We start from the raw sequence: 14,153 nt of genomic DNA, 5'->3' as shown, positions 1-14,153 counted from the left end.
TCTTCTTTGCATAGAAGAGTTTTAACTTGCATTTAAGGATGCAGTGATAAACTGTTTTCACAAACCGTGGTTTTCAGAAGTGTTCCTGAGCCCATACCGTGATTTCCACTACAGAATCACGTCTGTTTTTAATGCAGTGCCACCTGAGGACCCAAAGATCTTGGCTAGCCAATACTGGTTTTTGGCCTTTTCCCTTGCATACAGAGATTCCTCTAGATTCTCTGAATCTTTTAAAGATATTATGAACTCTAGGTAATGAAAAGCAAAAGGTCTTTGCTATTTTACATTGAGAAACAATATTCTTAAATTAGTGCACTGTTTGCCCACACAGTCTCTCACAGAGTGCTGATACCCTCGTCATTTTTACTTCTGAAAGCCTCTCTGGGATGCTCTTTCTACCCAGTGATGTTGCTGACCTGTTGCCTGTGGACCTTCAGATCTTTTTCTTTTAGCATTACACAACTTTACCAGTCTTTTGTTGTCCCATCCCAACTTTATTGGAACGTGTTGCTACCATCAAATTAAAAAAGGGCATACATTTTTTCAAAATACAATAAAATGTCTTAGTTTCAACACTTTGATATGTTGTCTTTGTACTATTTTCAATGGTTTAAATGATTTACACCTCATCGCATTTTGTTTTTATTTACGTTTTGCACAGTGTCCCAACTTTTTTGGAAATGGGGTTGTATAAGTTGTCTTGCCTTCACTTTGATTAATGTGTTCTTTTGTAGGTGAAATAACCTGAGGGTAATGTAACTTTACCTCAAACCTTTTTCACTCCATCTCAGGTGTATTTGGTTCCCTTGTCCTTGCCTCCCACCCCAGTGTGGCAACAGGTCATGGGCAGGAGGACTCTCTAAGCAAAGTCCCTTGGGATCCACCGGTTGGAGTATACGGCAGTGCTGTTTCTGCCAGCCATGCTGATTCAGACATAAACCTTGAGCCAGAGGAGATAGTGGTGAGACATCTTTGTTTGCTTTATTGCCCAGTCAAGCAATGTTTCACTCATTAAGTGCCTTCAGTCTCATCTTTATTCTAGCTCTCATTACTTTAACATTGATTTATTTACTTTGTAATGGAGTGAATCTAATGTGATTTAGTGCCAGCTTAAAGGTCCAGCACAGTCTTGTCCTATTATTCTCAAAATATTAACCTAGTAGCAACTCCACAGTTGTCTACATGCTTCAGTTTCAGAACAACATATGTTGTGCGTTCCATTCTGGAGGCAGCTGCCTAACTAGTCACTGTCTTCAAAGGCACCTCTCTCTTTGGGGAGCATTTTAACTGAAAAGGAACCTTAGCAGGCATCGCATTCCGGGCAGTGCTTCAGAGCCATCATACATCATAACTTTCACTGCGCTGTACATGTTTTATCTGTTTACTTGCAGTCGCTGGTTAGCTTACACTCACCTCTGGTCACCTCAGTGTATAAGGATGGCTCTCACATTTGCAGCAGCTGTTTTCCTTACATTGACACCTGTTGTGGAAATTTGTGTATGAAGTACAGGCTGCTTTAAGGCATCTTAATACTTACTTAAATAAGTATTTTTCATCTTTCAGGGAGAATGTCAGTCTGTAGTGCTGGTTCCACACATAGGCTGGCCATGTGAGCTGTTTCCAGCCATTTAGCGCAGTTTTCTTCCCGTAACAGCTTCTCTTTCTCAGCTCCTCAGCCAGCGCTTTTCCACTTCTGAAAAAAAATCTAATCGATAATTATTTACATACAAAAAGTGCTACACAAGCAGCCAATATTTTAAACTGGACTTTCTCTCATTTTGAAGAGCCAGCACGTTTACACAGCTAGCCCACAGCCTGCCAGGGTGCCTGCCAGGGCACGTTAGACAAGCAAACTGCCTAAATTTTTCAATAGAAAGCATTTCTAGAGATCTACAAACACAAATATGTTAAAATCTTCACACAAATACACCAATCAATCAAAACAGTAAAGACAGAAGTCAATAATAAATACAGAAGAAATAATTTACATTTGTAAACTCCTCTGTTGGCAGAAAAGCCCATTCTGTCCGCCATGTTTATTTACCTGAAGCGACGGAACTCTCGGCTGGTGAACAAGCAAACAGTATTGTGGGATTGCCTTTGCTGAGACAGATGCATGTGATGCTACCTTCAGATTTGGTCAAAATAAGGCACCTTTGCAGGCACCTGACTTCTGCTGCTTTCTGAATGGGACAGCCTTTGTCTCAGGACCGCACAAATGCTGCCTTAAAATGGATCCTTCTTAGACAGCTGCCTCCCAATTGAAACACACTGATGTTGTGCTCTGAAGAGGGCAAAAAATAACTTGAAGTTGTAGTGGGCCGTATACCGGTTTATCTGGGGAAGGGGCAATTTGTGCCCATTCAGTAAAAAGAGGAAGGTTAGGCATGGATGTTGGATGAGAAGTCCTGGCTCGCAAGCGATGTTACAGTTCAACCCAGAAGTGTTCACTGAGGTTGAGGTTTGGGCTCTGTGCAGGCCACTGAAATTCCTCCACACCAAACGTGTCTATATATATTTATGGACCTTGCTTTGTGCACTGTGATCTTAGACTTGTGTACAGCTGGTTTACCATGGAAACCCATTGCATGAAGCTTCTGATGCACAGTTCTTGTGCTGTTGTTGCCTCCAGAGGTTCCAGTGTTTGGAACTGGGTAGTGAGTGATGCAACAGAGGAGTTACACACTACAACCCCCACCCCCTGCATTTGCGTGCTCTATACCACTTCAGGGCTGAGCTGTTGTTGCTCCTAGACACTTCCATTTCACAAAAATAACACAGTTGACTGAGGCAGTTATAGCAGGGCAGAAATTTCACTAACTGACTTATGGCAAAAGAAGCATCCTATGACAGTGGCACATGTATAGTCACTGAGCTCTTCAGTACAACCCATTCTGCTGCCAATATTTGTCTATGGAGTTTGCATGGCCGTGTACTTTTTTATACACTTGTCATTTCAGCTATATACAAGTACACAGTGAAACAAAACAACATTCCTCCAGGACCATGGTGCAACACAGGAACACGTGCAAAACAATACAATATGCACAGTGCAGACAATACAGTACAATAAATACATAAGACTTACAATAATTTTTACTTGTAAGTTTGGGTTAGGGTGATGTTGTTTTCACTGTGTGGCATATGTGAAGCTTAGAACTGCACCATTAAGTGTGATGCAGAAGCTAGCAGTCAAAAGGAATGTGCAATACACTGGGGTTTATGCTCACAGAGCGCATTGAAAAAAGTTGACAGAAAAAAAGGCTCTTTTAGGAAAACATTTTGAAAGGTGATTGAATTATGTAGTTTGCTAAAATGTTACTTTTGTAATTGAATAAAAAAAAAACAGAAATGTGCTGGGTTGTTAAGTAATTTTCTTATTGATTAAGGCCATTGGCTGAATGAATATGAATGAATATGAATATTAATTTACATATTATCTACAGTACTGTGTTGTGTTTTTTTTTTTGCCAGCTAGAGTTTCTAATTGTTTGTCTCACATGTAGATGTTAAGCAGCATTTTAAGTTTGTAAATTTACAGGAAAGAGTAAAGATGTCCAGGTTTACAAGAGAAAAGATGCATCAGCGTTGTTTAGAGCAACAAGAAGCCCACCCCACGCAGAGTGAGCGACAGCGCATGGAACGAATGAGGCAGCATCTTAGACACACAGTGTCTGAAGTGGGCTCTGATGAATCAGCACCTCTGAAAGGTTACAGTTTAACTAAGCAGTTATCCTGCTTTCCATGTCAAGCAGGGCTCACACAGATGGTATCATTATTACCTCTTTACCTACTTCTCTTAGATTTTCAGCTGAACGGTACTGTTGTAGCCTCAACTAAGACAGAAACACCTGCAGATGATTTGGCTTCAAGCCCTACTGGTCTGCAGAAATCGCAAAGTCCAGTTAAATGTTTCAGTCCACACCATCAGCCCAGTCCCCCTACAGCCCTCCCCACTAGACGCATGCAGCCACGTCGGAGAAGAGCTACCAGTCTAAATAGAACACATCCATCTGTCTCTAATAGCTCTGGTAAGTGATGTTGTCCAGCCCCTTATGTGTAGTGACTTACAGTTGTGAGTATTTGTTTTTACTTTGAGAACTAAAATATGTCCTGCTATATGGAATGATGGTTTCCATCCTGTTCAGCAGCTTTTTCTACGTATCTTGTATATGTTGGTAAATTTTGATAAGACGTTGCCAGCTTCCTAAATAAACGCATTCACAGCCAATCCAAACCGATGTTTTTGATCTAGAGGAGGGTATCCAATCATATCTGCAAAGGGCTGCAGGTCTTCATTCCAAACAAACAGGTGCACACCTGATTCCACTTGTTTAATCAGTTTAACAATTGAGCATGTGTGCCTCTGCTTTATTGGAAGGAAAACCTACTGCCACACTGGCCCTTTGCAGCTAAGATTGGACACCCTTGATCTAGACTAATATACGGATAATACTTTTTAAATATATATTATTATGAAGACTGTTTTGTCACCTCTACCTCAACTATAATTGGACTTCAAGCTTGCACATGTGATAGTAAGTTTAGGAAAGGAAACCATCAATTCCTTTTGTTTATGACCACATCTTGATAGAAGACACATTTTTATTTCTTTCCTTAGATGAATTCACACCAGGTACCCCCAAGAAAGATCCTCCTGAGCAGAATGAGCTGCGTCCTTTCTCTAAACCAGACTTTGCCCTTACTCAGAGCTTCAGACTGCTTAACTCAGAAGACTGGTGAGTTTGCCACCGGCAGAATTATGACCCATGAAGCACGTGAATGATACATGAATGATCTCCTTTATAACATATGCCTGTTTTCTAGACACCACACGATTTGATTCATTTGGGATTGAGGGTGCTAAGATTCCAATATATGCATTTTAGCCTCTAATCCTCAAACCCTTCAGTCTACCATTCGCGCCTGAGATTAATCACTGATGACAATTATAACATTTATTGTTGTGAAGCATTACTGAAGTAAACGTAGTCCACTGTTTATATTTCTAAATTAAAGTGCAAACGTATTTCCTTTAAATATACTTAATTATCGTCTAGTGAGCCAGTAATGGAGTAGTTTGTGTGTTTGGCGTGCTCTGCTAAAATTCGATATAAAATTATACATTCGGCACCTTTTGGCTCAGCAAAACGTATAGGATATATTCCTAAATTTATTATTTTTCATTTTTCATTCGTCTCCTTTGATATTGACGCGTACATGGCCAAGAATTTGCGTCAACACACGTACACGGGGAAGAGCAACGCTAACAGGCCGAGCGACTCGCTGCCGTCAGCTAAGCAATCCGACATGGCAGACACGAAAGCCGAGATTCTTTCCGCTCTAAAAGCGGACATTTCCACACTTCTCAGGTCAGAGCTACAGTCTTCTCTTGCTGCCGAATTCGATGGTGTGAATGCCGAACTGCAAGTAGTAAAGACAGTTGTTTCGCTCTGACTTGGATGTGATGAAGGGGACTGTAACAGAAATGGAACGCAGGCTTTCTGCGTGCTCAGACGAGGTGACATCTCTCCAAGCCTCTGTACGCAAGCTCGAGGCGGAGGTGGCTAATCTGCAGGAAAAAACCGCTGTCTCAAAGCTGCTAAAAGAAGCTCTGCACATGGATAAAGAGGTGTTGGTTGATAGGTCACACCGACGTCTTCAACCGCAGCGGCCTGGCGGGAAGCCGCTGGCTATCGTGGCTAAACTGCACTACTACCAAGATTGCATCGAAATTCTTCGCCGTGCCAGAGAAGCAGGACCCTTGCAATTCAGAGGAGCTACAATCCTCATTTTCCCGGACTATCCCCCCCACTTTCAATGATGTTAAGAAACTACTCCGGGGACAAGATGGCATTCGCTATGGCATTCTCCATCCAGCCAGGCTCCACGTCACGCACAACGGAATAGAAAAGGACTTTCGGGATCCAGAGCAGGCAATGGCTTGTGTGAAGGCGAATGTTCTGTAAGGTGGATGAACACAACAGGTTTGGTGTAGGGTTGCTTCACTAGAGAGACAGATTTATTATAATATTTCTTAGAATAGTCGTGATGTAAAAGAAGCACAGCTAGAGCCGATTTACCTTCTAAGAACCTTCAGTTGTGTTATCAAGAAAGAACAAATGTTTACAATTTAGATTGCTTACTTTATTGTATGTACTCTGCCCCGGTGTCTACATTGGACAATTAATAGCTTTTTTGTTTTTTGTATCCAAGTTTTGCTAAAGGTGCAGCTCAATTTAATATGTATAGCAGAGCAGCCTGTTCGTCTAGGCCTCACCAGTACAAGCACTTAATGTGTGGATATTTTCTTATGGGGTCGTTGGGTCACCCTGTTCTTTTAGGTGACAAAGGTTGGGTTTTTGCTGCACCAGAAGTTAATTTTGTTTTTTTTTGTTTTTTGTTTAATCTATGTCCTATGTCAAGGTACTTAACTGTATTCTAATATCTTTTATTACTTTAAATTGCAAAAGCATGGCCGCTTAATCTGTCTGCAGGTTGTCAGGTAACGTTTGCAAGTTGGAATGTTAAGTCTCTGAATCATTCAGTTAAACGTAGCAAAGTGCTTTCACATCTGAAGCTACTTAAGGTGGGAATCGCCTTCCTTCAGGAAACTCACTTGCGTACATTTGATCATTTTAGATTGAGAGGAGGCTGGATAGGCCAATCATTTCACTCTAACTTTCACTCTAAATCTAGAGGAACTGCAATTCTTATTAACAAGAATATTCCTTTCATTATGCCACAGGTTGATGCAGACTCTGCAGGTCAGTATGTCATAGTTACAGGTAGATTATACAATATGCCAGTCATTCCAGCCAATGTGTATGCGCCAAATTGGGATGACTGCACATTTTTTACTAATTTCCTTTCCCGTCTACCAAACATAGATTCATACCATCTTATCTGGGGAGGAGATATAAACTGTGTACTATCACCATCTCTAGATCGTAGTTCATCTAACACCATGACTCAAACTAAATCAGCTCATACAATAAATTATTTCTTGACACATATGGAATATCTGATGTTTGGTGATTTTGGAACCCTTTATCTAGGAGCTACTCTGTTCTTTCCCCACAGGTTCACAAGACATACTCACATATGGACTATTTTTTTCTTAGACAGGAAACTTCTTCCTTTAGTAAGTGACTGAATATCACGCAGTAGTAATTTCTGATCATGCCCCATTGCTCATGACCCTATGTTGCCCCTACCAACTAAACGTGATAACTACCACCCCTGGCGTCTGAACACACTACTGCTCTCGGATGAGACCTTTGTTATCTTTGTGTCAAATGAAATAGCCACCTTTCTACGATACAATAACGCCTGGAATGTCCGCGTCAGTCATATGGGAATCAATGAAGGCACATTTAAGAGGGCAAATTATATTGTACAGTGCTCAGATGAGGAAAGCTCGGATGCAGCGTCTTGAGAATCTAACAAATGACAGCTTAAAAGTAGATAGCTGGGTCACCATCGCCTCAACTATATAAACAAAGATTAACATTTCAAACAGAATACAATCTTTTACTTACTAAACATATCGAAACTCTCATGAATAAGACACAGCATAGGACTTATGAGCATGGTGATAAGACTGGTAAGATTTTGGCGTATCAGTTACGGCAGAAGACTGTTGATCGATGTATATCTCAAATAAATGATGATTTAGGTGTTAAACATACGGAATATTTACAGATTAATCAATGTTTTCATAAGTTCTACTCTAAACTATATAATTCAGAGTCACGTAAGAACGAGTCTTTGTTTGAGGATTTTTTCAATAAGTTAAATATCTCACTTATAGATATGACGGCTGCAGCGGAACTCGATAACATTTACTACTGAAGAGTTTATCTCCGCAGTGAAATCAATGCAAAACGGAAAGGCCCCAGGACCAGATGGGTTTCCGAGTGAATTTTTTAAGAAAAGGATCTAGCCCCTGTCTTGATTTCTGTGTTCGAAAAATAATTTATTTCTGGCTCTTTACCTCCAACTATGTGTCAAGCAGTCATATCTCTCATTCCTAAAAAAGATAAAAATCCTTTAGAGTGTGGCTCTTACCACCCCATTTCACTCTTAAATGTGGATAGCAAGATACTTGCTAAGATGTTGGCTGGCAGACTAGAGACAGTTTTACCCTCCATAATATCTGATGATCAAACAGGATTTATTAAAATGGTGCTCCTTTTTTAACATACGTCGGCTTCTCAATATCCTCTACGATCCCACTCCATCCGATATTCCGGAGATAGTAATATCACTTAATACAGAGAAAGCATTTGATCGGGTGGAGTGGGATTATCTTTTTTATACATTAAAACGATACGGATTTGGCCCAAAATTCATTAGTTGGATCAAAGTTCTCTACTCTACTCATTTCCTTAAGCAGCAGTCTGTATGAATAATAATCTGTCCCCTTTTTTTTCATAACATCGTGGAACTAGACAGTGCTGCCCCTTATCACCACTTTATTTGCCATAATGATTGAACCACTAGCAACAGCGTTGCGTGATGAGACCTCTATTATGGGTATACAGAGGGGGAGCTCTTTATACACTGACAACATGCTCCTATATTTAACTGATCCCCTTGTTAGTCTGCCTAAACTACTTAATTTTTTGGAGACTTTTAGCGTAATATCTATATAAAGTTAATCTATCTATAAAGTTAATTTGGAAAAAAGTGAGCTTGTACCCATTAATGCAGCTTCTCAGAAGATTACTTATAGTTCCTTCCCATTTAAGATAAACACAGAAAAATTCAAATACTTAGGGGTTGGGATTACACAAGTTTAAAAACCTTTATGAAGCTAATTTTCCCCCACTTATAGCATGTCTCAGGAAAGATCTTGAACGTTGGAATTTACTTCCTTTATCTTTAGGGAGTAGAGTTAATACCTTTTAAAATGAATGTATTGTCTAGATTTTTATACTCGTTTCAATGTCTCCTCATTTTTCTGACAATCATTTTTTATTTATTTAAACAAATTGATATCTGGTTTTCTCTGGAGTAATAAAAACCCCCGCAAAGATGCACTACAACGACGTCGTCAGCATGGTGGACTATCCTTGCCAAATTTTCAATATTATTATTGGGCCTCTAATATTAGGGCTTTACTCTATTGGATTAATATTCCTAATGATCAGATTATTCCCAAGTGGTTATCAATGGAAAGTGCATCCTGTAGCCATACCTCAGTGCACACGCTACTCTGCTCAAGGATGCCTCTGTCTGAGCCCGTGTCTACTTATTCCTTCAATCCAATGTAAAACATTCCTTTAAGATTTGGTCACAGTTTAGGAGGGCTTTTTCACTTAACGAATTTTCTGTTTACAGCCTAATAACAAAAAATATGTTTATCCCGTCTGTTGCCGATAGTGTCTTCAAATGTTGGGTTGAAAAAGGAATCAGAATAGTTAAAGACCTGTTTGTTGGGGATATTTTATCTTTTGAACAACTTAGAACACATTTTAATATTCCTCAATCACAATTTTTAGATACCTACAGCTTCGTAGTTTTATATCAAGCTGTTCGCAATTTCCATCATTACCGCCTCACTCCTTTTTAGATACTATATTGAAAACCAGCCCACAGTCTAAGAAATACATTGGTGTGGTGTACTCTCTGCTTAATTCATATAATTTGAAGCCTCTAACTTTATTGAAACAACCGTGGGAAGAGGAACTTGTTCTACTGAAAGGATGAGTTCCCACCCACCTTTAAATACTGGATTAGGGATTTAATGCATTACGTGAGTCTAGAAAAAATTCTTTACGCTGTGACTGGTTGTGATCATAAATTCTGTAAGACCTGGCAACCTGTCTTGACACAGGTAGAAAACATGGACTCAATCGATATTTCACATTTTTGAAATTTCCCTCTGAAAAAATGTATTTATTTGTTTGTTTGTTTATTTCATTGACTTTAATGTGTCACTTTTTTCACTGTATTATATAATTCCTTGTTTTTATATGTGTGTTTATATGTATGTTTATGTGTATATATGAGTGTATACTGGTTGAATGACCCTTTGTGGTGCAGCGTTGTTGGGAGGGTTTTTGTTTCTCATGTTTCTTTTTTTTATATGCATTTTTTTATTGTCTAAAAACAATAAAAAGACCTTGGTTCAAATAAATATACTTAATTATCAAAAGTAAAAGTGCTGTGAGGTATTTTAGCTATTATACTTAATGTTTTATTTTATAGTTAATGTTAATATCATTTTCATCTGTTCAATACATCGTGCATCGCAGGGACATGGGAAGTGGGGGTGCTGCTGCACCCCCGATTTTGGGATTGCAACTGCTAATAATAATAATAATTATAATAAGAAAACATTCTGAACTTTACAATAATTTGAGTGTAGTAAAGACCCTTGTGTGCTTGTTTCAGAGTGGAGTTCTTTTTTCAAAATCTGCAGTAGCCCTGCTTTGCTTAACTCCGTATTTCATTACAGTGAGCCGAAAACAGCTGGCCACTTTGCGGGTGCATCCTCAAACACTCGCAGGTTGAGGTTCAAAGAGGGAATGTCTATGCGGAGTTATAGGCTAGTTCTGTTTCAATTACAATAACCTTTTGCTTTTCTAGTGTATTTGTGTTCGTCTGATCTCTTCATGCAAAGAGAAGAAAATCGAGCTCCAACGCAGTCTAATATTGTTTTTTAACTTAAAAAAATAATCCAACGTAATAGTAACATTTTGTCAACCATTATATCTCCTGCTCATTGTGGGTTCCAACATTAAATCTCACTGTGTAACTGAGGGTGTGACACAGTCGGTTACTGTGGCCCATATCAATAATCTGATTGGTCACTGCTTAGCTCATTTGCGATGTTCAAGTTCATCCAAAGATTTTGCAGTGGTTCAATGTGTCAGTTTTATATATATATATATAAAAAGCACCCCTTACTAAAACACCTTCCCGAATCCATGCTGCTTTCCCAGAAACTCAAGTTGGGTGCAATACTCAGAAAAAGAGCAGACTTACAGCACTAGTTTATAGCCATCCATTTGACATTTTTCAGTAGCTGTACAGGTATAGCTAGCTTTCTAGCTTTTATATGGGTACAACATGTCAAACAAATCAGCTGTCCTCTTACCCCCTTGGTTGCTGTTGCTATGTCTGACAAGTTATTAAGCGTGCCATGACAAATGTGGCATTAAAAACTTTATAGCCTCATCATATAGAAGTTAGAGCACGTGTTGCTGTTCCATGTAATTTTTTTTAATAGTAACATGATGTTTTGTACTGTCTAATCATCATGTACCTCTCATTTTTTGTCTTTGTTTTAGAAAAGGGGTTAAAAGGGACTTTGGTATTATGAACCCAAAACAAAAAACTTGATTTTACCTGTCAACTAGAAGTGTTTAGTAATTTATAACTTTGATTTTTCTGTGTACTTCAAGATTACATTTAGTACAGTCTTTCCTTGTCTTTTCATTACTAAATTTCAGTTACAATAACCTTCTACCTATTCAGTGTATCTGTGTTTGTCTGATCTCTTCATACAGGGAGAAGAAAATTGAGGGCCTGGGTTTTCTACGTGGTTTAGCACAGTATCATTCTGATGTGCTTATTAGCAGGCTCCATGATGTCTGCTTGATTCTCATTCAAGAGGTGAATCACTACCTTCTTGTGACTTCCCTGTAACTAAACCTCTTAAACCCAAAAGGCCCGTATGTGGGCACACACATCAGTTTCTCACTTCAATGACTACATAACTTGCATATCAGTGTCATTTGTTTCACCCCAATGCATTTGTAATTGCTTGTCCATCTCCTTTGAACTGAAAATGCATTTCTTTACTCTATACTTCCCTTTTTCTATATCTCTTATATCTATAGTATTCTCTTTTATCTTGTTTTTTTTTAGGTTGGCATTGGTTTTCCTATTTTATTTAGATTGATTTACTTTGTTTCACAGTGAGGCCATATTCTCTGTTGTTTTCTGTCCAAAGCCCAGACTCCATTGAGAGATTTTTGTATTGTGGGATCAATATAATGAAACGTCTGCCTTGGAAGGGGCTGCTAGCTTATTAAAACTCAATCAATCTTTGTTTGACCAGAAACCTGGAAAAATATTGGCCTGGCGTATTAAGAAACTCCAATCTCAAAGATCTTTCACTGCCCTTAAAAATGATAATGGGGACCAGTTAAAATAAATGTGTGAAAAGTTCCATGAAAAACTGTACAATACTGAAAGAAATCAAGAAATAGATATAATAAACTGTTATGTTATATAGGATATAAAACATTTTTAGATGGTTTTAATATCCCCCAAATCTTTGAGGAAGATAAACAGCCTTTAGAGGCTGAGATAACTATGCAGATTATGGATGTACTGGAGAAAATGAAATATGGAAAAGCAGCAGGGCCCGATGGGTTGCCTGTAGATTTTTATAAGAAGTTCAAATTAAAGCTGAGACCAGCTATTAAGGATTTCTTTTTAGAATCTTTAAAAAATGGAATTCTTCCAACTACCTGCAGGGGAGCACTTATCACACTTTTGCCAAACCCTGGGAAACCCATTGATACACTATATTGCCAAAAGTATTCGCTCATCTGCCTACACATATAAACTTGAGTGACATCCCATTCTTAATCTATAGGGTTTAATATGATGTTGGCCCACCCTTTGCAGCTATAACAGCTTCAACTCGTCTGGGAAGGCTTTCCACAAGGTTTAGGAGTGTGTTTATGGGAATTTTTGACCATTCTTCCAGAAGCACATTTGTGAGGTCAGACACCGATGTTGGACGAGAAGGCCTGGCTCGCAGTCTCCGCTCTAATTCATCCCAAAGGTGTTCTATCGGGTTGAGGTAAGGACTCTGTGCAGTCAAGTTCTTCCACACGAAACTCGCTCATCCACGTCTTTATGGACCTTGCTTTGTGCACTTGTGCGCAGTCATGTTGGAACAGGAAGGGGCCATCCCCAAACTGTTCCCACAAAGTTGGGAGCATGAAATTGTCCAAAATCTCTTGGTATGCTGAAGCATTAAGAGTTCCTCTCACTGGTACTAAGGGGCCAAGCCCAACTCCACTCCATAATCCCCCCTCCACCAAACTTTAGACTTGGCACATTGCAGTCGGACAAGTACCGTTCTCCTGGCAACCGCCAAACCCAGACTCGTCCATCGGGTTGCCAGACAGAGAAGATGATTCGTCACTCCAGAGAACACGTCTCCACTGCTCTGGAGACCAGTGGCGGCGTGCTTTACACCTCTGCATTCGACGCTTTGCATTGCGCTTGGTCATATAAGGCTTGGATGCAGCTGCTCAGCCATAGAAATCCATTCCATGAAGCTCTCTGTACACTGTTATTGAGCTAATCTGAAGGACGCATGAAGTTTGGAGGTCTGTGGCAATTGACTCTGCAGAAAGTTGGCGACCTCTGCGCACTATGCGCCTCAGCATCCGCTGACCCCGCTGTCATTTTATGTGGCCTACCACTTATAATACCACTGACAGTTGACTGTGGAATATTTAGTAGTGAGGAAGTTTCATGACTGGACTTGTTGCACAGGTGGCATCCTATCATGGTACCACGCTGGAATTCATTGAGCTCCTGAGAGCGACCCATTCTTTCACAAATGTTTGTAGAAGCAGTCTGCATGCCTAGGTGCTTGGTTTTATACACCTGTGGCCATGGAAGTGATTAGAACACCTGAATTCAATGATTTGGATGGGTGAGTGAATACTTTTGGCAATATAGTGTAGATATGAGACCCATTGACCTTCTAAACTCAGATTTAAAAACACCTAGTAAAATTTTAGCGAATAGATTAGAAAATGTGTTACCTACTATAATGAAAAAATTACCAGAATGATTTTATTGCTGGTCATCAAGGGTCTCACAATGTAAGAGGAATTTTTAATATCAATATCAGAGTTATTAGATACTGCCCTTTATCTCTAGATGCTGAAAAAGCCTTCGATAGAGCAGAATGGGTATATCTTTTTGAAGTTCTGAAGAAATTTGGATTTGGGAAAATATTTTGTAAAAGGATAACACTTTTGTATAACGAACCATAAACAAAAATAATAATAGGATTAGTAATAAAACTAATAGGATTTCTAAACCTTTTCAAATTAGTAGAGGTTGTGGACAAGGCTGCTCAATATCACCCCATCTTTTCATAATTGCTG

The 14,153-nt window shown here is 39.3% G+C and overlaps 1 protein-coding gene across 5 annotated transcripts in view; it reads left to right on the top strand.

The window, feature by feature from the left end:
- LOC118824208 (TOG array regulator of axonemal microtubules protein 1) overlaps positions 1 to 14,153 on the top strand; it is an 85,333-nt gene that overhangs the window by 48,741 nt on the left and 22,439 nt on the right. For all 5 annotated transcript variants that reach the window (XM_036594212.1, XM_036594214.1, XM_036594213.1 and 2 more), the window contains 5 exons: positions 792 to 961; positions 3,542 to 3,710; positions 3,804 to 4,031; positions 4,622 to 4,739; positions 11,520 to 11,625. In XM_036594212.1, coding sequence (XP_036450105.1) covers positions 792 to 961; positions 3,542 to 3,710; positions 3,804 to 4,031; positions 4,622 to 4,739; positions 11,520 to 11,625 — 791 coding nt within the window. The remainder of the gene's footprint in view (positions 1 to 791; positions 962 to 3,541; positions 3,711 to 3,803; positions 4,032 to 4,621; positions 4,740 to 11,519; positions 11,626 to 14,153) is intronic.

The sequence above is a fragment of the Colossoma macropomum genome, unplaced genomic scaffold, assembly GCF_904425465.1.
Source record: "Colossoma macropomum unplaced genomic scaffold, Colossoma_macropomum, whole genome shotgun sequence".
NCBI lineage: Eukaryota > Metazoa > Chordata > Actinopteri > Characiformes > Serrasalmidae > Colossoma > Colossoma macropomum.
This window is presented reverse-complemented; position numbering and strand designations above follow the sequence as displayed.